At 39.1% G+C, this 24,453-nt stretch overlaps 1 protein-coding gene across 2 annotated transcripts in view; it reads left to right on the plus strand.

The window, feature by feature from the left end:
* Positions 1–24,453, plus strand: part of LOC105016100 (inactive dipeptidyl peptidase 10) — a 273,698-nt gene that overhangs the window by 142,284 nt on the left and 106,961 nt on the right. Inside the window, exon 1 of one of the 2 annotated variants that reach the window (XM_010879696.5) lies at positions 2,509–2,971. The exons of the other annotated variant lie outside the window; for it this stretch is intronic. Coding sequence (XP_010877998.1) covers positions 2,906–2,971 — 66 coding nt within the window. The 5' untranslated portion in view covers positions 2,509–2,905. Of the gene's footprint in view, positions 1–2,508; positions 2,972–24,453 lie in introns of those variants that run through there. 2 annotated transcript variants of the gene reach the window in all.

The raw sequence follows: 24,453 nt of genomic DNA on the forward strand, positions 1-24,453 counted from the left end.
CAGACCGAGGGAGATTGACCATCATCTTGAACTTCTTCCATTTTCTAATAATTGCATTACCTTCTCACCAAGCTGGTTGCCTATTGTCCTGTAGCCCATCCCAGCCTTGTGCAGGTCTACAATTTTATCCCTGATTTCCTTAAACAGCTCTCTGGTCTTGGCCATTGAGTGTGTGGACAGGTGTCTTTTATACAGGTAACGAGTTCAAACAGGTGCAGTTAATACAGGTAATGAGTGGAGAACAGGAGGGCTTCTTAAAGAAAAACTAACAGGTCTGTGAGAGCTGGAATTCTTACTGGTTGGTAGGTGATCAAATACTAATGTCATGCAATAAAATGCAAATTAATTATTTAAAAATCATACAATGTGATTTTTTGGATTTTTGTTTTAGGTTCAGTCTCTCACAGTTGAAGTATACCTATGATAAATTACAGACTCCTACATGCTTTGTAAGCAGCAAAATCGGTGGTGTATCAAATACTTGTTCTCCCCACTGTATGTGTGTGTGTATATACAGTATCTCACAAAAGTGAGTACACCGCTCACATTTTTGTAAATATTTGATTATATCTGTTCATGTGACAACACTGTAGAAATGACACTTTGGTACAATGTAAAGTAGTGAGTGTACAGCTTGTATAACAATGTATATTTGCTGTCCCCTCAAAATATCTCATCACACAGCCATTAATTTTTAAACCGCTGGCAACAAAGGTGAGTAAACCCCTAAGTGAAAATGTCCAAATTGGGCTCAAAGTGCCAATATTTTGTGTGGCCACCATCATTTTCCAGCACTGCCTTAACCCTCTTTGGGCATGCAGTTCACCAGAGCTTCACAGGTTTCCACTGGAGTCCTCTTCCACTCCTCCATGACGACATCACAGAGCTGGTGGATGTTAGAGACCTTGCGCTCCCCCACTTTCCATTTGAGGATGCCCCACAGATGCTCAATAGAGTTTTGGTCTGGAGACATACTTGGCCAGTCCATCACCTTTACCCTCAGCTTCTTTAGCAAGGCGGTGGTCGTCTTAGAGGTGTGTTTGGGGTCGTTATCATGTTGGAATACTGCCCTGCGGCCCAGTCTCTGAAGGGAGGGGATCATGCTCTGCTCCCCAGTGCCGGCAGCACTCATGCAGCCCCAGACCAAGACACCATGCTTGACTGTAGGCAAGATACACTTGTCTTTGTACCCCTCACCTGGTTGCTGCCATACACGCTTGACACCATCTGAACCAAATAAGTTTATCTTGGTCTCATCAGACCACAGGACATGGTTCCAGTAAACCATGTCCTTAGTCTGCTTGTCTTCAGCAAACTGTTTGCGGGCTTTCTTGTGCATCATCTTTAGAAGAGGCTTCCTTGTGGGATGACAGCCATGCAGACCAATTGGATGTAGTGGTCTGAACACTGACAGGCTGACCCCCCACCCCTTCAACCTCTGCAGCAATGCTGGCAGCACTCATACGTCTATTTCCCAAAGACAACCTCTGGATATGACACTGAGCACGTGCACTCAACTTCTATGGTCGACCATGGCGAGGCCTGTTCTGAGTGGAACCTGTCCTGTTAAACCGCTGTATGGTCTTGGCCACCGTGCTGCAGCTCAGTTTCAGGGTCTTGGCAATCTACTAATTGCCTAGGCCATCTTTATGTAGAGCAACAATAATTATTTTCATATCCTCAGGGAGTTCTATGGCATATGGTGCCATGTTGAACTTCCAGAGACCAATATGAGGGAGTTTGAGAGCAATGACACCAAATTTAACACACCTGCTCCCCATTCACACCTGAGACCTTGTAACATTAATGAGTCACATGACACCGGAGAGGGAATATGGCTAATTGGGCCCAATTTGGACATTTTCACTTAGGGGTGTACTCACTTTTGTTGCCAGCGGTTTAGAAATGAATGGCTGTGTGGTGAGTTATTTTGAGGGGACAGCAATTGTACATTGTTATACTGTACAAGCTGTACTCTCACTACTTTACATTGTAGCAAAGTGTCATTTCTTCAGTGTTGTCACATGAGAGGATATACTAAAATCTTTACATAAATGTGAGTGGTGTACTCACTTTTGTGAGATACTATGTATATATATATATATATATATATATATATATATATATATATATATATATATATATATATATATATATATATATCTCACACACACACACACACACACACACACACACAAACAACCCTGGGTGGTTCAGCACCATGGACAGCGCACAAATCCGTTCATTTGTTAAAATGATTCATTATTCAACCAAAGAAACCAGAAATACGTCACTAAATACCACTATGTTTAAGACACAGGTCAATGGTCCAACTAGTAGGACTTGTAATTTTTACTATTCTGAAAGTAAAGCTTATCATGATATAGAAATAGTGTGCCCATTGGAGCTTCATCGGCTGTTAATTGCATTTCTGTTACGTCAAACACGTAGGACTAATCGCACTCCAACCCATCTTGCAGTAGGAACCCCCCCAAACCCAAACACAGTTCCTCACCACGAGCTCTCCCTGACCACAGAGCGAGTAGTGAAGATCCCCTCGTTTGTCGCTAGCAGACAGATAGAGGGGTAAAGGCAGCTGGTGCCTACTTCATATTTCTTAGTTAATTTCACTCTGACGACTGAATATTTTGCTCTCTCGTCAACATAATGTTGACGGACAACCAGCATTAGAAGTGTTCTCGGCAGACGTTCGAAGACCTCGCAGTATTCATTCTTGACGGACCACATCGCTGCTTGACTCCTTTTTAACATTCTACAATTAAAAACCCACGCTTTAATCTCCTGCAGCTTGCCTTTTTGACTACTCCACGGGCCAGTGGGAACTACAGCGCATCTTTAGGGTTGGCAGCGAGTTGACTCTAAGTTCTATTACCAGGAGTTTACAATGACAGCCACCAAGGAACCGCAGCCGAATCAGAGACAGAAGCCACCGCCGAAGGATGATGAGGAGGTGGGCTTACCAGTCTATCCATTTGACAAGATCTGGGGTTAGGCTATTGAAGAGTTAATGCGCTAATTTCTGTTTTGTGGGATATTCACGATCATGGTTATACAACACCATTTCAAACTTATTTCATATGTGTATTTTAAAATAACATACATTTTCGTACACAATTGTATAGAGTCTTAAACTGGATGCTTAAAATGAATGCTGTTCGTTGTATTTGGGAGTGTGAGTCTGTGAAATATCTTGTTGGGGACAAATGGGGGTCGTAAAACACCAGAATAGGCCGACACTCAATCTTTTAAAACATGATCAGGAATGTATATACATTCATAGTCTATTGCAATGATGTGTATTTTACTTTCTTCATATGGTGCTGCTTGACTGTTTTTTATTAAGGACGCTGTGGATTTATTTATCCCGTCAGTGTATATTTTTGTCCAAGAGCTCCTAAATGTGCGACAACAATACATGATTCAGAACTTGCACTGCATATGTCACTATTATATCAATTAGTGGTTCAGCAAGAAGAGCTTGTCAGCTGTCATGTCCGAGAATAATGAGTGCTCTCGTGAGAATCGGGAGGACTTGCACGGACAGCGAGAAAGAGAGATAGAGAAGGCGCTGCGTGCGTGTTCCGCTCGCGGGATATTGTAATTCAGCGGATGCCTCCTGTCAGCTGTCCGCGACACCTTGAAAGAGAACAGCCTCGTAGAATCACTCTGAAAAGTATTGGACTACCGCCTGCGTCTAACTCTATAATACACATACACTCATAGGCATAACACACACGCAAATATGTACACGAACATAGCACACAGGACAACTGCAACGCAATACAATGTGCGGCAGCTCACCTCTATCAACTCTTCTGTATTTTGGGCACGTCAACCGCAATTATCCGGGAGGCAGAGCTGACGAGGATTTGTCAGTTTGCTCATGCAGTACAGATAGCTTTCAGAGACAGTGTTTTATATAGTCTGCATCTGCAATGTTTTTTTTCAGCATCTGCAATGTTTCTTGTTAAGAAATAAAAGGGGTGACATCAGTGTCTGGCGGAATTTGTAGAGCGTTGCAACTTGACAACTATAGCTTCAGTGCATGAACACGGAAAAATGAAAGGGCAAGTTGTAATCTAGTAAGGTCCTTGAAAGTCATGTCACAGGGAAAGAATGTTAGGGTTTTTGAAGAACTATGCAACATTCTAGAAGGACCAGACTTGAATAGTCCTGTTGTAGGTTTTCATGCCTTATTTGCATATTTCCCATGGTGCCTTCTGTGTGAATTTAAGTTACCAATACCACTCATCACTGTTTTCTAGTGACAGAGACATGGTTGTTGCATTCATTCATTTTCAGTCCTGTGGCCTTCATCATATGAGATCCTGAATCAATATGTATGTATTTAAAACATTTACTGCAAAATAGACTGGCCTGATATTTGTTTTGGATAGGTCACATCACTAGCAACTGAAGTAGGTAGCTATTCTTTAGTTGAGGAATGTTACATTGACTGACAGAAAAGTTAATTACATCGTAACTTGTTTGGGCTTGGAATATTACATTGTAATCAACAAAGGCATGTGTATAACTACTATGTACTCTACTTACTGTGACTTTGTTCCATGCTATTAACACTGCTGATAGATCTAAATATTTTTCTGGGTAGTTAAACTAAGAAATTCATCCAGTTAGGCCTGCAAGGGAAGCAGCATCACAGGAATTACATAAATATGTAACAAGCTTTTAAACCGCGATTATGTTTAATATGAACATATCAGCAGGGTTATTCCGTTCAATATCAACATATCCACTGCTTTTGGTCCTTAAGGACTCAATTACATTCAGTGTCAACATATAATAAGTGCCATTTCCCTTCCATCAGAAACCTGCCGCCAGGGGCGGCTTTGAATGAATGAATAGTTCAATAGAGTGGCTGTTTGCAAGGGCGTCGAGGATGGTGGGCGGGTGTTTCTGCAAATGATGTTCAGTCTGATTGTTGCAAGTTTGAATCCAATGAGAGGCATGACATGTTTTGTTGTGGAATTGTGTGGGTTTGACAGGCAATTTCGGTTTTTGTAACCTTAACCTTCATCCTAACACTAAACTCAGTATTGTAAAGCTTAACCTTAACTCTAAGTTAACCTTAACCGTTATATGTAAATGTTATTTCTAACAAGGTATTTTTCATTTTGAATTGATTACATTAAGGACAAGCATAACACATAAACGTTAAGGAGCAATGTAATAGTGAGTAATTAAAACCAATAGCATGTGGGATATGTTGACAGGGCATGTAATTGCACCAATTTATGGTCATAGTGAACGTAATCGCAGTTTACAAGATAGTTGTATATGAATGTAATTCCTGACTTGCAAAGAGATGTGTAACTCCTATTGGAATCCTGACGGAATGGGGATATTCAACAATTTAAATTTGTATTAACAATTTTTAAGGATTTATTTAACACCTGAATCAACATAGTTAACACTGTGTTGAAGTCCCATGTAGTTGGTGATGGGCCGAACGACAGTTTCCGCAACATTGAGACAATCGAAACATTTGTGTCGAGCCTTTATGTGACAACTATGAGTTAGAAATAAAAATGATATGTTTAATGTTCATACAGATGTGTACTGTGGTAAAGGATTTCGTGGCTCATTGGTTTGGTTTGTGTGCACATTGAAAATATATATTTTTATGTGGGATTCGTATCCCATATTTTTCTTCCCTTGCATTGCCTGTTTTTTATTTAACCATTAATTGATTATAATGTTTTGGATGATAAATGCACAAGGGTGAAACGATTATGATAGCCTCCATTAAATCCATTATCACCAATTAGCCCACCTGTCCCGGATAAGGACCAAATGATGGTTCGATCCGGACCTTGACAAATGTCTCATATATTAATAATATTGACAGAGCTTTTCTTTTTTCGACGGGCGCAGTTTAGACAGCTAATCAGAGATGGGATGGTCCAGACAACTGTGTTGTTCAATCACTTGCATCATTTAAATAGTTTATGCAATTCAGCCAATACAAATTTTTATTTTTTACAATTTCATATAAAGCTATCTTCACCGCAGTAGCAAAACATGAATGAGAGATGACAGAACAGCAGTAGCTATGTCTTGCTCAAAAGTTAGAAAAGTCGACACCGAAAATCGAGCTTTCAAAAATGAGTACACAGATAAACATTTCTTTATTCTTCCCACAGCAAGGCAAGTGCCAGACCAGTCTGTCTGATTTTTTCTGAGACTGTGGCAATTATAAAAAGCAAAAATGTTAAATGCCAAAATGAAACAAGGCACAGATATTTTGAGGAAACCTATGCACAAAAGTCAGAGGTGAAGGCACGGAAAATACACAAACTCTGAGCTCATTATGATGGTTTGGACCTTTGATGGGGAGGACATTTTAGTGACTGGACCTCTTAACATTCTAATTGAATGCCCCTGCACCAAACAAAACACATTTTTTGAACAACAAATAAATAGTGGTGTTTTAATTGAAAGAATTTTGTGTTGCTGAGCAAAAGTGTTGCTCAGAAGTCTTTGACGCTACGCACTATACCGCCACTGAAGTAAGGATAATTGAAAATATTTGTACTTCAATTGTTAAATGAGGTGTTTAGTAGAGTTTGGTATTTGAAAGACTTCTATACAACTGAACTCCATATAGATAACCAGCCAAGAACCCTATACTTAAATCAAAGGTTCTTTATCAGGCAAAAGTTCTCCAAGAAAACTTGGTTGCTGAGGAATATTATTTTCAGAGTATCTACGTCAACTCTGGACAATGAATTATTGATTTCTCTTCCCTAAGAATAAAAAAAACGCTCATGTGCAGTGTTACACCCGGCAAAGAGATCTTCAAGAAACTGTCTTTGATGTGGGTGGCCTCACACTGTATAATATATGGTCGACATCTGCTACCATGGCACCACCATGTCCATTTTAAAGGCCACTTTTCCAGTCTCCCCTTTAGGGTGCCATGAGGTTTGGGACATTGTCAGACCCCAGACCACTTAAATTCCAAGCTATTGTCCTCTTTGGGTGTTTGAGGAGCAATTAGGATTAAATGTCTTCCCCAAGGAACTTGCCAGATCGGGATTCGATCTAAAAACTAGGCTTTCTGCCAATCCATAATGGATTCATTGAGTTATACAAATAGGCAATATATAATTTATTTCCACAGTGTTCCTTAGTGGCTTAAATATAGCTATAAAATGAGGAATTCAAAATAGAAGTGTTTTCTTTACCAAAATTCAGTAGTGTAGAAATTTGGTTTTTAACTGTTGCCAGTGGCATCTACGCAGCCTTGTCTTAGGTACCCCAGTCAAAAATTCCTGATGCTGTGAGTGTGGGCCAGTATTAAATTTGTACCATTGTACCATTTTCAATAAAGATATCAAATCACAACTTTAACTTCCAAAGCCGGTAATTATAAATCACTGTTGTTTTGCTCTTGAGTAAGATAGTTAACTCTCATTGCTTCTTTACGTGGCTTTGCAAGGAGCATCTGCTAAAATGTAGAATGGACACTGAGTTAATTGACATCCTTGCCTCCTAGCTATATCAATGTTTAGTCTATGTAAACACCTTCTCACATCTTCTCACATCATCTCACATGCTTCTTTTTGCAGTCAGGGTGTGTTGTGTTACAACCTGCCCAGACATCCACTTGACTTTGTTATCAGAGATTGTTCATGTAGATAGAGAGATATTGATGTCTCTGCATTGAGACTAGTAGAGGTTCTTTAACATGCCACAAGTTCCCATTTTGCCCTTGAAGCTCATGCTAATTTAATAGAAGTCAATTGTCTGAAGAAAAGGAGAAGAGTGTGGAGCAGAGACTGGGAAGGAAAGCGGAGGATGAGTAGTGAGGAGGAAGGGAAGAGAAATGGGAGGAAAGGAGAAATGGAGGTGGAAAGGACCATAGAGGTACACTGCCAAGAGGTTTTCAACCTGGCCATCAGACTTACTAGACCTTCAGAAAACCTGAGGAGAAATTCCATTCTAAACAACATGATGTTTGACTGCAGTTACCATTGCTTCCAAATATTGGCAACGAATATAAAGTACTTTTGGAAAGTTTTCAGGACACTTCACCTTTTACTAATTTTGTTGTTAGAGTGTTATTCTAAGATGGAATACATTTTTCCCCTCGTCAGTCTACATACAATACCCCAAAATGTATTTTATAAATAATTAAAACAGAAATATCACATTTATTTAAGTATTTAGACACTTTACTATGACACATTGAATTGAGCTCAGTTGCATCCTGGTTCCATTGACTTGATTGGAGTCCACATGTAACAAATTCATTTGAAGAGACTTGATACAGGAAAGCACACACCTGTCTATATAAGGTCCCACAGTTGTCAAAAGCAAAAACCAAGCCATGTGGTCAAAGGAATTGCCCTTAGAGCTCTGAGACAGGATTGAGTTGAGGCACAGATCTGGAGAGGTGTACCAAAATATTTCTGCAACATTGAAGGTCCTCAAAAACTCCATCATTTCTAAATGGAAGTAGTTTCGAACCAACACCACTCTTCCTAGAACTAGATGCCTGGCCAAACTGAGCAATCGGGGAGAAAGGCCTTGGTCAGGGAAGTGACCAAGAACCCAATGGTCACTCTGATAGAGCTCAGCCGTTCCTGTGTAGAAATGATAAAACCTTTGAGAAGGACAACCAAACATTTGCAGTACACCATGAATCAGGCCTATGGCTAGACGGAAGTCACACCTCTGTAAAAGCGCATGACAGCCAGCTTGGAGTTTGCCAGAAGGCACATAAAAGACGCTCAGACCATGTGCAACAAAATTCTCTGGTTTGATGAAACCGAAGTGGAACTCTGTTCTGAATACTAAGTGCCACATCTGGAGGAAACCAGGCACTGCATCACCTGGCCAACTACTCAGGTTTGAGGGAAAGATTAACTGAGCGAAGTACAGAAAGGTAAACCTGCCCCATAGGGCTCATATCCTTAGACTTGAGTGAAGGTTCACCTTCCAACTGGCAACAAGCACACAGCCAAGATAACGCTGGAGTGTCTTTAGGACACGTCTATGAATGTACTTTAGTGGACCAGCCAGAACCCAGACTTGAACCTGATCTCTGGAGAGACAGGAAAATGTTGGTGCAGTAACATTCCCCCTCCAACCTGACAGAGATTGACAGGATCCGCTGAGTATAATGGAAGAAACTCCCCAAATACCGTTATGCCATGCTTGTCGTGTCATACCCAATACAACTCAAGCCTGTAATCGCTGTCAAATGTGGTTCAACAAAGTCCTGAATTAAGGGGTCTGAATACTTATGTAAATGTGATATTTCTAGTGTTTTTTTTATAAATGTGCAATAAATTCTATAAACCTGTTTTTGCTTGGTCATTGTGGGGTATTGTGTCCACGTCAAAATAAGGCTGTAACATAAAACACATTTTGAAAAAGAAAAAGGGTCTGAAAACTTTCATAGTGCACTGTATAAACAATTCACACCAAAGCGATTACTGAAGTCAAATCAAAACTTGACGACAAGTTGTGACTAACAGTGCAATTTGTACTTAAGGGCCCATTTCCCAAAATGCTCTTTAAGTGAATGCAATTAAATTAATAACATACACATTTAAATGTAAGGTAGCAACACAAGGAATATATACACAGTGACACACATACATACAAATCTAACAACTCCACTTTTTTCTTTCTCTCAATTAACCTAAACTGCAACTAAAATGCAAATATAGGGAATTTGAGCAAGCTGACTGGCTGTGTTGCAATGCTATTACTTCAGTTGAAAGTTTATGTTGCAACTGTCACAAACTGAGTCAGGACAATACAATATTTTGTCTTTCTGAACTAATGTTGTGATCAAACCTCAAATAATCTCATGTGAATTGCTCTGAAATAATTTTTACCAACTTATAGAACTATGGCTAACTAGCAAGAAAGTGGTGCAAATCCGGCGTTTTAACGGGCCGGAGAGGAGTGAGCAGGCACAGAACAGGTAGATCCTGGACAATGTATCATTAAACAAATTTCAAGGATGCATGACAACAAAAAAATTGTGCATTCACATTGTATACAAGAAAAAAATCTGAAAAAAATCATATTGGTAATGTTGTTTTCATTAGATCATCACTAACATTTTTGCCACATAATTTTTAATCAAAAGCACTTAGCATTCCGCGCAATGTGACTGAGGTGAGAATGTGTGGTTTTCATTAAATTCATCCGATCACAGATAATGTCATTAAATAATCTAATCACATTAGTATCTAGCAAATTGCTCATATCTGTAATGATACTCGGTTTGTCCAAGTACTCTGCACGTCCTTCGTGTTATTATTAGTTTGTTGCGATGTAGAAACATCAAAGCTTGAAGTAGTTGGGAGGAAGGGCAGGTCAGATAAAGATGTGAACACAGTCAGAAACGTTTTGTAAACTAATGTAAAATGTTCATTGTTCTTCTTTTCAAAACCAATGATTTCAAATATGAGACCAGTGCAGTGCAAGCCCAGTGAACCATTAATACAACAACACATAACACTACAGAAGGATAATGGCTGCTAGCACTGCTTGCACTGCTACTAGGAAGCACAGAACGTGTGGGAGGGCCAACCACTAAAAATAAAAGCGGGCTGATTAGCTGAAATCACCAACAAATCACAAAATCTGCTTCGACAAATTACTGTAGGCAAAATTGTAACTAAAGAAAGGAGGTGAAATGTGTGTGTGTTGGTGGTGGTGGTGGGGGACTGGGTTTGTAATCTATAGGATTAAAAGTGTCACAGGATCTCTGGGTTCAGATTAAAGTTGTTGGGGTTGTGTCCTGTGGCCCTATATCCACTCGGTCCTCTACAAGTGCATGGATTGCATGGGTAGTTATGGAACAGGTCCTTTGTTTTTAAGAAGCCTTCAATAGGTCAGTGTGAACGCTGGTGTGTACAAACAGTATAATAATGTGCAAAGAATTACATTTGTACATTGAGCATTCAGTTGTGTTTCTGATTCTGGGCCTAATTGTTAAACCTTAGCTAAAATACGTGTATGTCAATCTATGTAGCTTTCGGTGATGATTTCAGTTTTTTTTTCACTCTTGACATGTGAAAATGTGTAGAGATGTTCCGAGGATTCGCTCAGCATGGCTGGTACTCAAGATATGCTCAGGCCATTTCAATAAGGCGGGGCAAGTGGCATGTCTAGGGCAGTCTGGGATTGGTCTGTGGCCCTAGAGTACAATGGATAATTAAATAAGCAGAAAGGGTAAATTTTCGACAGGGTAAGTCGACCATCCAGTGTTCCTTATTTGTAAATAAAACAACTTCCTTTCATGAAACAGCTACAATAGAATTATGCCTGTAGGGAAATGTAATAATGTATGGCAATATATGTATGTCTTATATATATGTCTTGTATAAGCATATATGTTGTAAACATATATTTGGTTTGATCAACACATATGCTATATGTGTACATATACATTAAGGTCTGGAAATATTTGAACACTGACATATTTGACCATTTTCATAATTTTGCCTGTGTATGCTACCACAATGGATTGAAAATGAAACAATCAAGATGCAAATGAAGTGCAGAATTTCAGCTTTAATTCAAGGGGTTGAACAAAAATATTGTATGAAATGTTTAAGATTTGCAACCATTTCCATACAGTCCCCTTATTTCAGGGGCTCAAATGTAATTGAACAAATTAACACAATTATAGATAAAATGTTCATTTTTAATACTTTGTTGAGAATCCTTTGCAGGCAATGACTGCTTGAAGTCTGAAATGCATGGACATCACCAAACGCTGGATTCCCTCTTTTCTGATGCTTTGCCAGGTCTGTACTACAGCTGTCTTCAGTTGTTTGTTCGTGGGTCTTTCTGCATTAAGTTTGGTCGTCAGCAAGTGAAATGCATGCTCGATCAGGTTGAGATCAGGTGATTGACTTGGCCACTGCAGAATGTTCCACTCCTTTATTTAAAAAAACTCCTTGGTCGCTTTGGCAGTATGTTTTGTGTCATTGTCCATCTGTAAAGTGAAGCGCCGTCCAATCAACTTTGCTGAATTTGGCTGAAGCTGAATTGACAATATAGCCCTACACACTTCAGAACTAATCCGACTGCTTCTGTGTTCTGTCACATCATCAATAAACACTAGTGACCCAGTGCCATTGGAAGCCATGCATACCCATGCCATCACATTGCCTCCACACTGTTTTACAGATGATGAGGTATGCTTTGGATCATGAGCCGTTCCAAGCCTTCTCCATACTTTTTTCTTCAGGTTGATCTTAGTTTCATCTGTCCAAAGAATCAGCTGTCTTTTTTAATGTTTTTTTTGCCAAGTCTAATCTGGCCTTTCTATTCTTGAGGCTTATGAATGGTTTTCACCTTGTGGTGAACCCTCTGTGTTTGCTCTTGTGATGTCTTCTCTTTATGGTAGACTTGGATAATGATATGCCTGCCTCCCTGGAGAGTGTTCTTCACTTGGCTTCTATTGGATGTTAGTTTTTAATAAATAAATAAATCCCCTCATATGCTTGTTGAAGGCAGGCATAACATGGTTTCACTATTTCTTTGAACTTGATAGAACATGATTCCTGAGTTTTTCATTTCCTAAGTTGCAATTGATCAGAAAAAAAAACAAAGATGGAGGAAACATTTTATTCTGTTTTGGAAGCACTGCGCTCTATTCATATCATCGAGTCAATAAAGCTATTATACCTCCTTTGCTTAAATGTTGTTCTGAAAAATAGATGCCTTCCTACAGGCTATGGTAAAAAATGTATTTATCAAGCATGCCTGACAGACTGCGATTAACTGAAATAGAAAATGGACAAGTCAATGATTATAATGGTTTCTCTAGCTATTGGTCTAGCTAGAGTTTAGAATTAGCCTTTTCTTTCAAAAAGGGCAAATTCTTTCTACTTCATTCTTTCTACTTCGTTCTTTCTACTTCATGCATCTTTTATATTTTAGCAAAATATGTTTAACAAAATTGATTCCAAATTGTTTGACTTCTAAAGTGTCCACCTTTTGCAAATATAACAGCCTAACACACTTGCATAATTTTTTGTAGAACGGAAATCAGATATTGTTTGTAAAGTTCTTCCCAACACTGTTGCAGAATTTCCCACAAATTAATTGGACTTATGGGTTGCTTTCCTTTAACCATTCTGCCCAGTTCATCCCTAACCAGGTCAGAGGGGTCTCTTGTGACTGGGCTGGCCATTCCATGATTTGAATCCTAGTATCTTCAAATCAGTGTAATTTTCTTCTAAGGTACACTACTGTTCAAAAGTTTGGGGTCATTTAGAAATATATTGTTTTCCATGACAACATACATGAACTGGGTTTGAATAGGAAATATAGCAAAATAAATAGAAAACACTGTCATTGACAAGGTTAGAAAAAATGATTTGTGATTGAAATAATAATTGTGTCCTTCAAGCATTTCTTTCATCAAAGGATCTTCCATTTTCAAACGATTACAGCCTTGCAGACTTTAGGCATTCTAGATGTCAATTTGTTGTCAATCTGAAGAGATTTCACCCTATTCCTCCTGCAGCACCTCCCACAAGTTGGATTGGCTAGATGGACTCTTTTTACATTGTAGGAGGAAATTGGTTCCAATCAAGTGCTGTCCACACGGTATGGCATTGCGTTGCACAATGGAGTGATAGCCTTCCTTCTTCAAGATCCCTTTTAACCTGTACATACTTCCTACTTACCACCACCAAAGCACCCTCAGGCCATCACATTGCCTCCACCATGCTTGACAGATGGCGTCAAGCACCTCTCCCAAATCTTTTGGTCAGCGTCTCATGAATGTTTTTCTTTGTGATGCAAACACCTTAAACCTAGATTTGTCTGTACATGACACTTTTTTCTAATCTTCCTCTGTCTAGTGACTGTTTATTTTGCTTACCAGTCTGAGTTATGGCTTTTTCTTTGCAACACTACCTACAAGGCCCACGTCCTCGATTCGCCACTTCACTGTTGATGTTGAGACTGGTGTTTTGCGGGTACTATTTAATGAAGCTGCCAGTTGAGGACCTGTGAGTTGTCTGTTGCTCAAACTAGACACTCTAATGTGTTTGTCCTCTTGCTCAGTTGTGCACTGGGGCCTGACACTCCTCTTTCTATTCTGGTTAGAGACAGTTTGCACTGTTCAGTGAAGGGAGTAGTACACAGTGTTGTAGGAGATCTTCTTTTTCTTGGCAATTTCTTGCATGTATTAGCCTTAATTTCTCAGAAAAATAATAGTCTGATGAGTTTCAGAAGAAAGTTCTTTGTTTCTGGCCATATTGAGCCTATAATCGAACTTACAATTGCTGATGCCCCAGAGACACAACTAGTATAAAGAAGGACTGTTCAGCTCAATTTAATTTCTTCAATTTCTTCAGCTCAATTTAAAAAGGGTTTCTGTAATGAACAGTTAGACTTTTAACCTCTAGAATGTAAATGCATATTTTCAGATCTCCGCCTAAAAATACACACTCAAAAGTAAATGCTATTCATGTGCACTTATGTTGTCAATACATGCACAATCCTTGTATCATTAGAAAGAAGACACCTGGGAAGTTATGAGGAAATAATCAGAATACTGTATAGATACAGTAGGAATAAGAGTTCTCAACACACAAGATAAAGCACATACATTAAATAACAGCGTTTGCTTTTTCTATTTAGAATCTTTGCCGGCTAAGAAGAGTGAATGTGTGTGAGTGAGTGAGTGAGTGAGTGAGTGAGTGACTGATTACCCCTTGTTAAATAGCTTAGTGGTTAAAGAAGCAGAGTTTTTAAATATCGGTCCTGAGTTCATATTTCCTTGCAGGCAAAGCGATGTACATATTATGAATTATTCCGTATAGACGAAAACTTTGCTGGCTAAAACCGTTAGTATCTACATTATGGTAAGCCTGAAATAAAACAGTTTAGGGTTATATTGCGACTGTTTCTGGTGGATTTTTGAAGTACGCACCATGCATGCGTTTTGGGACAGGATAGACAAACACATTTGCTGGCTTAACATACAGTATTTACGTTATAGTAAGCCTTAACTGAAACTGTATAAGGTTATATTGCGACTGTTTCTGGCATGGAAAAGTTCATCTTCAGTTTCGCTAGCAATTGCTCAATTCTTATGATTATTCCTAGGAAGTTAGTAGATACTAGTAAGTCTATTACTGGCTAATAAGGTGTTAAAACAACCAGTGGCAAAAGCAATACAGTTCATAGACGCTATGGAAGAGGTAAACTTAATAAGAAACCTTAGTCAGTTTAACACAATCCTCAATGTAGTCTAGCAAGTGCTGAAATGTGTAATGCTGTGGCGTAGTGGTTAAAGACAGAGCCTCTCATGTGGAAGACCTAAGTTTGAATGTATTGAGAGCAACAACATTTATTAATTATTTCTGGTAGATTCCACGATTCTCTCGTCTTTTCACTTATCGCCTTTATTGATTGTTACTGTATACATGTAATTCACGAATGAAAGAAAAAAGTATGCTGTTTTGCCATGAAAGAAGAAAATACATTCTTATGCCATAAAATTAAATAGCTTTGGCAGACTCGCTAGCCATTGCTCAATTCTTTGGACTATTCCAGTAAGTTAGTATATACCGGTAAAGCTTATTACTGGCTAATACACTGTTAAAATGGCCAGTGGCAAACGGCATAAATCTGTTGAGTATAGAAAAAAAAATTCTACTATATCAACACAAACATTCTGTTTGGCTATCCAAGGGACTTTCGACCTTTGTTGGTATTACGCAATCAAAATCTATGGAAAGGCTTTCCCCCGCCTTCTGAAATCTGCATACTGTTGAAAAGCTAATCTAATTGGCTACAAGATTTGCTACTTGCAATCCGCTGTGAACTCGATGCCCACCACAGCATGTAAACCAACCGAAACAAAAAAACTAATTTTGTATGCGCAAAGATGGAGACACTCTGCAATCGTTCAATATTTTTTTTCAGAAATACATGATCAGATAGCATTGCCAACAGGCCCATTTTGTTCCTAAGGTTCCTAAGAACCTGTCAATTCATGTGGCACCAAACGTAAAGCTTAGTCTCAACCACGGACCAAAATGGAGCATACCTTGTAAGAGGAAAGGTATTTGATGAAAACTAAATTTCCAGTGAAGATGTTGACTCTCGGATGTCTGGATCAATAATGGTAGGCCCCAGGCAGCCAAATAACATGTCCTTAGGATCATTGGAGTATCTGGCTTCCTTGTGAATCAAATGTTTTACTCTTTTCATAGGGAAGTTACAGTGAGCTACACTGACAGTGATAGCAGTCATCTTGTAGTGATGCCGTGGAGGGGGGTCATATACGGTAGCAATACCTAGACCAGAGATGTTATACGCTACCAGAAAGAGGAGATTTGGATGGGTTAGAAAACATTACCTGCCATTTGAACTGTAGTGGAATTTCACATAGATATCGATAGATTCATAGTAAAAAGGCACCTTAATTTACAAATTATTTCTGAGTAATTTAATACATTTTTACATGCTATATGGAGAAAAGACATGCAATTAACACATGCAAGGAATCTCTCCTGAATGACCTGATTCCTCCTATTTATATAGAATCTATCATTGTAATCTTAAACTATGCAGTTGTATTACGTCCCGGTGCCCAAATAAGGGCTTTAGGCAACAAGGCACCGAATCATGCCAGACAGGGCAAATGGTACAGCATAGGAGTTACAGGAGGTAACAAAGTGGGGAATATAAAGTGGGGAGTAGGTACAGATAGGGAGTTACATGAGGTAACAAAGTGGGGAGTACAAATTGGGGAGTAGGTACATATAGGGAGTTACAAGAGGTAACAAAGTGGGGAGTATAAAGTGAATGAATGTAACAAATGAATTTAATGTATAAAGAGAGTATTACAATTACATTATAACTATCAAAGCTTGAAGTACTTGAAGTAAGAGTTTTGAGGTGATTGCAAGAGCAGAGAAGCATGCAGAGTTCAGGAGGAAAATGCAAGAAACCCCCTTTTCACCTTCACTCTGGTTATATCCTAAACTCAAGTAGTGGGGGTTGGTTAACTGACCTAAGGAAAACCAAAGCAGTCCTGTAGAATAGACCCCTTATCAATCAGTAATACCTTCCGATCTGTTTTCTGGGGCATCCTATAACACATGGGTGTTATCTCAAGGATCAATTAAGCTAAGCAATTAAAAGCAACTCTTTTGTCCCTGCATTCCCACCTTACACAAACATATGTTAACCATAAACATTCCAATGACAACCTACTAGGATAGAATACAAAAAAAATTCTATACTAAGAAAGTATCATTTAACTGGTAACTAAGTTCTGGACTTTACATTTTTCGGTTCCTTCAGTGACAGTGTGGACACAATGGGCCGCTAACAACTTGGCCTGATTATCGCATTATTCAAGAGAGGCTTCTATGCTAGACATTTAACATATGGAAAGGATTTGAATTGAAAGGTTAGATAAGTACAATTCCTCCCACAGAACACAGGGCTGATGGTTGCCTCTGTACGACTATGTAGATATTCCATTGAAAATCTGCCATTAACAGCTTAAATAGTCATTTACATCATTAGAATGCTATACAAATAACGCTTAAGAGGTTGTAGTACCACCGTCTGTTCCAACACTGCTTTTATACAGACAGAGGTAAGTAATCAAGAAAAATTGGGGCTGTAAAATTTCTTAGCATCAACTTTCAAGGCATAGTTCATTTCTATTGCTGCAGAACAACAACATTATCTCTAAGTAATCTCTAAATTGGTAACCCGTTACTTATTTCCTGAAAAAGGCCTTTTTTGTTACCCTGAAAGGTGCATTATTTTTCAGTTTTTGGTAACCTAATACTTTTTCAACCTCAGTTTACCGCTTACCTTTGTACCATTTTAGGTTATTCACTGGACTTGAACTGCTTGAATTTCAATAAAAACTGGAAAAATGCGGGTGAACAAAAACGTATATATATATATATATATATATATATCATTCCTCTTACATACACTATTATACATACAGCTTAAAATGTTTCAATATACAATATGGGTTGAAGAGAGACTGAAAATAACAGCAAACTCCTGGAGCTGCCAGACAGGACTGAGGAACCAATAGAGGAGATCGGTTGCATGAGCAGCCCTCTCAATTTAAATCCCACTGACACAGTCCTTCTTCTTCGCCCATTCGTTCTCCCCCTTAATTCGCACCTTGCCGTTAATTTTATAGCTCAGTGGCTGCTGTTTGCCCCAATGTCACCTTTGTCTCCAAAAAATTAGGCTCTTAAAGTGCAGGGACCAGTATGACTGCGCGTGACGACGATCTTCACTCAGACACATTCAGCTCTGTGTCAATGAACTTACTCTGAGGATGGCTCCCACATTACGATTTTTGGTTCAATTTGATTTCTCCAGAACAGATAAAAGATCTGCTCTTTTTTATCAGAAGGAAATGGCTGAATTCTTATTCACAGCCGTGAGCATAATTTGACTAGGAATGTAGTCAGCTGTGTCTAATTGGTTTCAGTTATATTTGACTGCAGGAGACAAAAAGGCTTTAGCACCTACCGTGTAATTTAAACCAATCGCATTTTTAATGTGCAGTAGTGGAAAATTCATTCAGATAGTAAATGCTGATTAATAAAATGACTCTATTGTCCTGCGTAGGCTTCTACGAAGGAGGTCTGGGGTAATATTCATACATTACATGGTCAGTGGTCCCATTTAATTTAACATTGCTTAGAAAACAGTTTCTGTCCTGTGAACATAGTGACTGTGTCCGTCTTGTTTACTAAAACCAAAATAGATATCGAAAAACCAATATAAAAACGAGCTGAAATTGTTTTAGAGTGAAATCAAATATTTTTCATCCAGACTATGCACTTCACTTCAGCGTGCTAGACAATGTCTATCGTATGGAGCATCCAATACTGGTCATTAGAGAACTGATAAGGAAGGAACCATGGTGCACCTATTCATTTGTGAATAGCATAGCTGCAACTCTCCTTGTCTTTTGTGCTCAGCCACTCACATGAAAGAAAAATAGACTCCTAGATTTAGCACACAATCAATGTCAAGAATTGAGTTTCATAAGGGCCCAGTCATGTTTCCCTGTGTGTCATGGGCATGCTGGGTAGAGGAGTTTAAACATTAGAGGTCCACTGTGGAGAATGGTCAAGAATTCCAATAGTGTATGTCTCCCTCTGGTTGAAGGGCCCCCAGAGGCGATCAATGTAATTTCGGAGTGGCTTCAACCTCCATCTCTGTCAGTTACACACATTCCCCAACATGCAAGAATGCTTTGCATTGAGCATCTTAGTTGCTTATTGGAAAATGTTGTCTGTCTTTACCAAAATAGGGTCCTGTTTATCAACATGCCTCTGAGGCTTTGCTTATTCAAATATTTTGCCTGTCATGTTTTTTGTACACTCACCTAAAGGATTATTAGGAACTCCTGTTCAATTTCTCATCAATGCAATTATCTAATCAACCAATCACATGGCAGTTGCTTCAATGCATTTAGGGGTGTGGTCCTGGTCAAGACAATCTCCTGAACTCCAAACTGAATGTCAGAATGGGAAAGAAAGGTGATTTAAGCAATTTTGAGCATGGCATGGTTGTTGGTGCCAGACGGGCCGGTCTGAGTATTTCACAATCTGCTCAGTTACTGGGATTTTCACGCACAACCATTTCTAGGGTTTACAAAGAATGGTGTGAAAAGGGAAAAACATCCAGTATGCAGCAGTCCTGTGGGCGAAAATGCCTTGTTGATGCTAGAGGTCAGAGGAGAATGGGCCGACTGATTCAAGCTGATAAAAGAGCAACTTTGACTGAAATAATCACTCGTTACAACCGAGGTATGCAGCAAAGAATTTGTGAAGCCACAACACGCACAACCTTGAGGCGGATGGGCTACAACAACAGAAGACCCCACCGGGTACCACTCATCTCCACAACAAATAGGAAAAAGAGGCTACAATTTGCACAAGCTCACCAAAATTGGACAGTTGAAGACTGGAAGAATGTTGCCTGGTCTGATGAGTCTCGATTTCTGTTGAGACATTCAGATGGTAGAGTCAGAATCTGGCATAAACAGAATGAGAACATGGATCCATCATGCCTTGTTACCACTGTGCAGGCTGGTGGTGGTGGTGTAATGGTGTGGGGGATGTTTTCTTGGTACACTTTAGGCCCCTTAGTGCCAATTGGGCATCGTTTAAATGCCACAGCCTACCTGAGCATTGTTTCTGACCATGTCCATCCCTTTATGACCACCATGTACCCATCCTCTGATGGCTACTTCCAGCAGGATAATGCACCATGTCACAAAGCTTGAATCATTTCAAATCGGTTTCTTGAACATGACAATGAGTTCACTGTACTGAAATGGCCCCCACAGTCACCAGATCTCAACCCAATAGAGCATCTTTGGGATGTGGTGGAATGGGAGCATCGTGCCCTGGATGTGCATCCCACAAATCTCCATCAACTGCAAGATGCTATCCTTTCAATATGGGTCAACATTTCTAAAGAATGCTTTCAGCACCTTGTTGAATCAATGCCACGTAGAATTAAGGCAGTTCTGAAGGCAAAAGGGGGTCAAACACAGTATTAGTATGGTGTTCCTAATAATCCTTTAGGTGAGTGTATATTAGCTATTTGACTGGTTATTGTTGTTTTTAATGTTGCAATTGTACTGTGAGCAATGGTAAATGTTAGGTACTGGTGGGTTTTGACTACAATAGAGAAATGGTGCCCATGCTTTAAATTACTCTGGGAAGGTGTATGATAAGGCTATGCATGCTTTGTAAGACATACATTTAATTGGATTTGTAATTTAAAAAGTACAAGTTTATCATATCTGACAGAGTGGGTCATGTCACATTAATTGTGGGTGACTATGTCCAACATCTATGCCATATATATACCCATTATAAAGCCTGACATACACAGAATTATGCTTTGTAACACATTTAGTAAGTGCCTATGAAGACAATTTGAAGGATATACAGAGTTATAAAGTTATAAAGATCAAAATGTCTGTAACATCTAAGGATCCCCTGATAGCTTTCACAGATTAAGTTGTCATTCCATCTCCTTTGAAGGAAAAACAACAGAGAAAAATGATGTTCTACAGCTGAACGTAATGAAAGATAATGATGAGCCATACTGCTCCAATTATAGACATTGTGCAGAAAACAAAGAAATCTAGTCAGCGGCAGTCTTGTGGGCGAAAACAGCACATTTATGAGGGAGGTCGACGGAGAATGGCAAGAATTTTCAAGCTAACAGGCTGTCCAAAAACAGGCAAACAATGGGGAATACAATAGTGGTGTGCAGAACTGCATCGGGGATTGCACTTGTCTGTCCTTGTCATGTATGGGCTGTTGCAGCAGGCAAGCACACTGGGTTCCACTCCTACCAGGGAAGAACAAGAAAAAGCAATATCCAGAAGGCATGTGATCAACAACACTGGACGATTGAGGAGTGGAAAAACATTGACTGATCCAAAGAATCCTGGTTCAGCTTGGTTTAGTTTTGCCTGTCCCTGTCAAACTCATCGTGGTACTTATACTGAATCAAGGCCTAACACAACAGCATAGCCTTATGATCCCGTTACTTAGCTGTCTAAACCGGCCGGCTGTAACTATTAGCCATTGTTTTGAGTCAGATTTTTTTTTTATATGTTAAGTACAGTGAGGGACAAAAGTATTTGATCCCCTGCTGATTTTGTAAGTTTTTTCCCTCACTGTATATCTTTATATAATACAATCAACAATGTATCCTACATAAATGTATATTAGCACAGGACAGAAGATGCCGCCCAACATTTAATATACTGTAACTACTAATGCAAGCTTCTGTATTTACAAACTTGTATACATTGTACAGCCGAAAATTAAGAATAAAACAAGATTCTTTATCTTAATTTTCAAGGTGTTGGCTGCTATTCCCTGCACAATACACTAAAGGAAAAAACACCATAAAAGCCACATTTGAATGGAAAAACTCTGGGCCTTGAACTACCCAAAACAAGGTTGGATGAAGGGAGTCCTTTTGTATTTGGCAGGTGTTTTAGAAGACCCAACTTTCAAAAGCATATGCTGTTTGACTTCCAGTAATACTATTGCTGGGTCATTCATTTATTTACCATTTGAAGCTGTTTTCTTTACATCTTCCGCTTGAAAAGAAAAATAAACTGTTGTGTCCGTCGTGTGACTAACAGTATTGATCTGAACTATGACGGTTGCCTGAAAGGCTTGAGCGGAGGGAGGGGTTGGTCAGCTAGGGAACATTCGGTGAAAGGCAGGGAGCACAGTTATTATTTCTGAGTTCCATATTGTTTTCAACTGTGCATTACCTACAGTATTCATCTAAGACATTTCACCGATGACCCTCTTAGACTATGTCCAAGAAGCCTTTGTAAACAATTTGCCCACAGACAAGCAAGGGTTGATGCAGATTTTTAGATGAATCAGCCTTCCTAACACTAAACCGTTTCTAAGGTAGGCAAATATGCCCCATTAAAGTTGACAATGAGAATGGATGTAAGATGTATGTGATCATTTCTTCAGATACTGTATGTTTAGCGTGCTCTTGGGTATAGATTTAGTCCTGAGGCGTGCTCTGAGTCATTCATTCACCGCTAATTGGAGACAGCAAGCCCCAACAGACCATCATAGAAAAACAATGAGCAGCACATCTCAACATTGACTGGAATATGAACATACACTAATGCAACATACTGTGCGAATGTAGCAACTTACCCATGAATCCGGAATAAGTAAGGTAATGTAATGCATTGCTTCAAATCGGTTGGATACCCTCTTTGATTACATTGCTATGTCAATTATTTGAATCATGGATTTTGGAATGCACTACAGCTGAGTCCAAATCGTACCCCATTCCATATATAGTACACTCTTTTTTATCTACACCCACAGGGTGACATGCAATGCCCTATGGAGGAATAATATTGGCATTTATGTGATGGACCATGCTATCATTACTGTTGCAACACTGGATAAAAATGTATTGCTGTTGTGTCTTGACAAGAAAATGTGGATTGCAATTGTTACCACAGTCTTTGAATTTAACTTTTATGAAGGTTGTGATTTTTTAAATTCGATTTGTCTGATGAGTAACAGTGTCAGGCACTAATGACTCAGAGAAACTTGGGACTGTTTTTTGGTACATCAGAAGTCTATTTAGCACGCCCAAAATATGCTCCCCTTTTATTCCAGCTTATTTTTTTAAAAGAGTAACCTAATATTTTTAAAAGAAATGCTATTCATCCTTTATTTACTTAGAGAGGTCATGTTGAGATTTTCATATATTGTGAGCCCTTGCCAAGAAAGCAGCATTCATAGTAAAATAGAAGACAAAACAACATAAAACATTTTGAGATAAAACGCTGCAAGTACAAAGTAATAGAGTTCAAAGAGCAGGTTTAAAACATGTGCAATTTGTGTTTAGCAGCATTCCAATTTGTGATTCCATATCAACAATCAGAGTAAAATGATCTAATTGCAGGTGCTTCTGCAACTTGCAAACATGATGGAGTAGCAAAGTTGAAAGCTCAGTTAACAGACTGTGGTAACAGACTTGTATTGGGGGCATCATATCAAATGCAGATTTGCCATCTTAGATGGTATTGTCTGATCCTCTGTAATGTGAATAAAGCACTTAAGTAAATTGACACTAACCCTAAGTGTTATACATACACATATGGATAACCATCCTGCCATTGGATGTAAGATACATTGAGGTGTAAGAGGTCTTATGTTTGTGACAAATCTCAGAGCAGCAATATAATGGAGTGTCTGGTGCGTACAGGTAAGATCCTGGTGCATTCATGTACTGCATATCACCATAATCCAACAAAGGTATAGAATAGTGGCAATGCTTTTAATAACATTACGTTTCCTAATAACCAAACAAAAAAATACTTTTGCTAAAACATGAAGGGAACTGCCAAGTTACTGACATCCAACTAAAAAGGTGGTGTTCTAAAATGGTTGTTGAAAGAGTTAAAATGGGGTTGCCGGACAAACCCAATCGAGAAGGGACGACCCACCATGGCCGACCATTCAATTTGCTTGATGAAGAAAAATCTGAAAAAAAAAGAAAGCCCACACGATATAGCATATGAATAGTAAATAAGAGACCAAAGTTAAATCGGGAGAGCTAACCAAAAGAGTTGCCCAAGGAAGACTTGGGCCAGCAGCTCTTTAGTATCAACAGTCTGCTCCGCAGTACAGTCGCGTCACTGTGGCCACGTATCTTTGATTCTCCTGATGTGGAGTCGTTTGCGATGAGGCAAGGCAACAATCCCTGATTTGACATCACAACTGGAAGTGGAGAAACTAGGAATAGAAAACTGGTAGAATAAACTGTAAATATAATTTTAAAGACAGAAATATGAACAGGCCACTAGTCTGGATCAATCTGATATAAATACAA

Source organism: Esox lucius, chromosome 16 (genome assembly GCF_011004845.1).
Source record: "Esox lucius isolate fEsoLuc1 chromosome 16, fEsoLuc1.pri, whole genome shotgun sequence".
Lineage (NCBI taxonomy): Eukaryota > Metazoa > Chordata > Actinopteri > Esociformes > Esocidae > Esox > Esox lucius.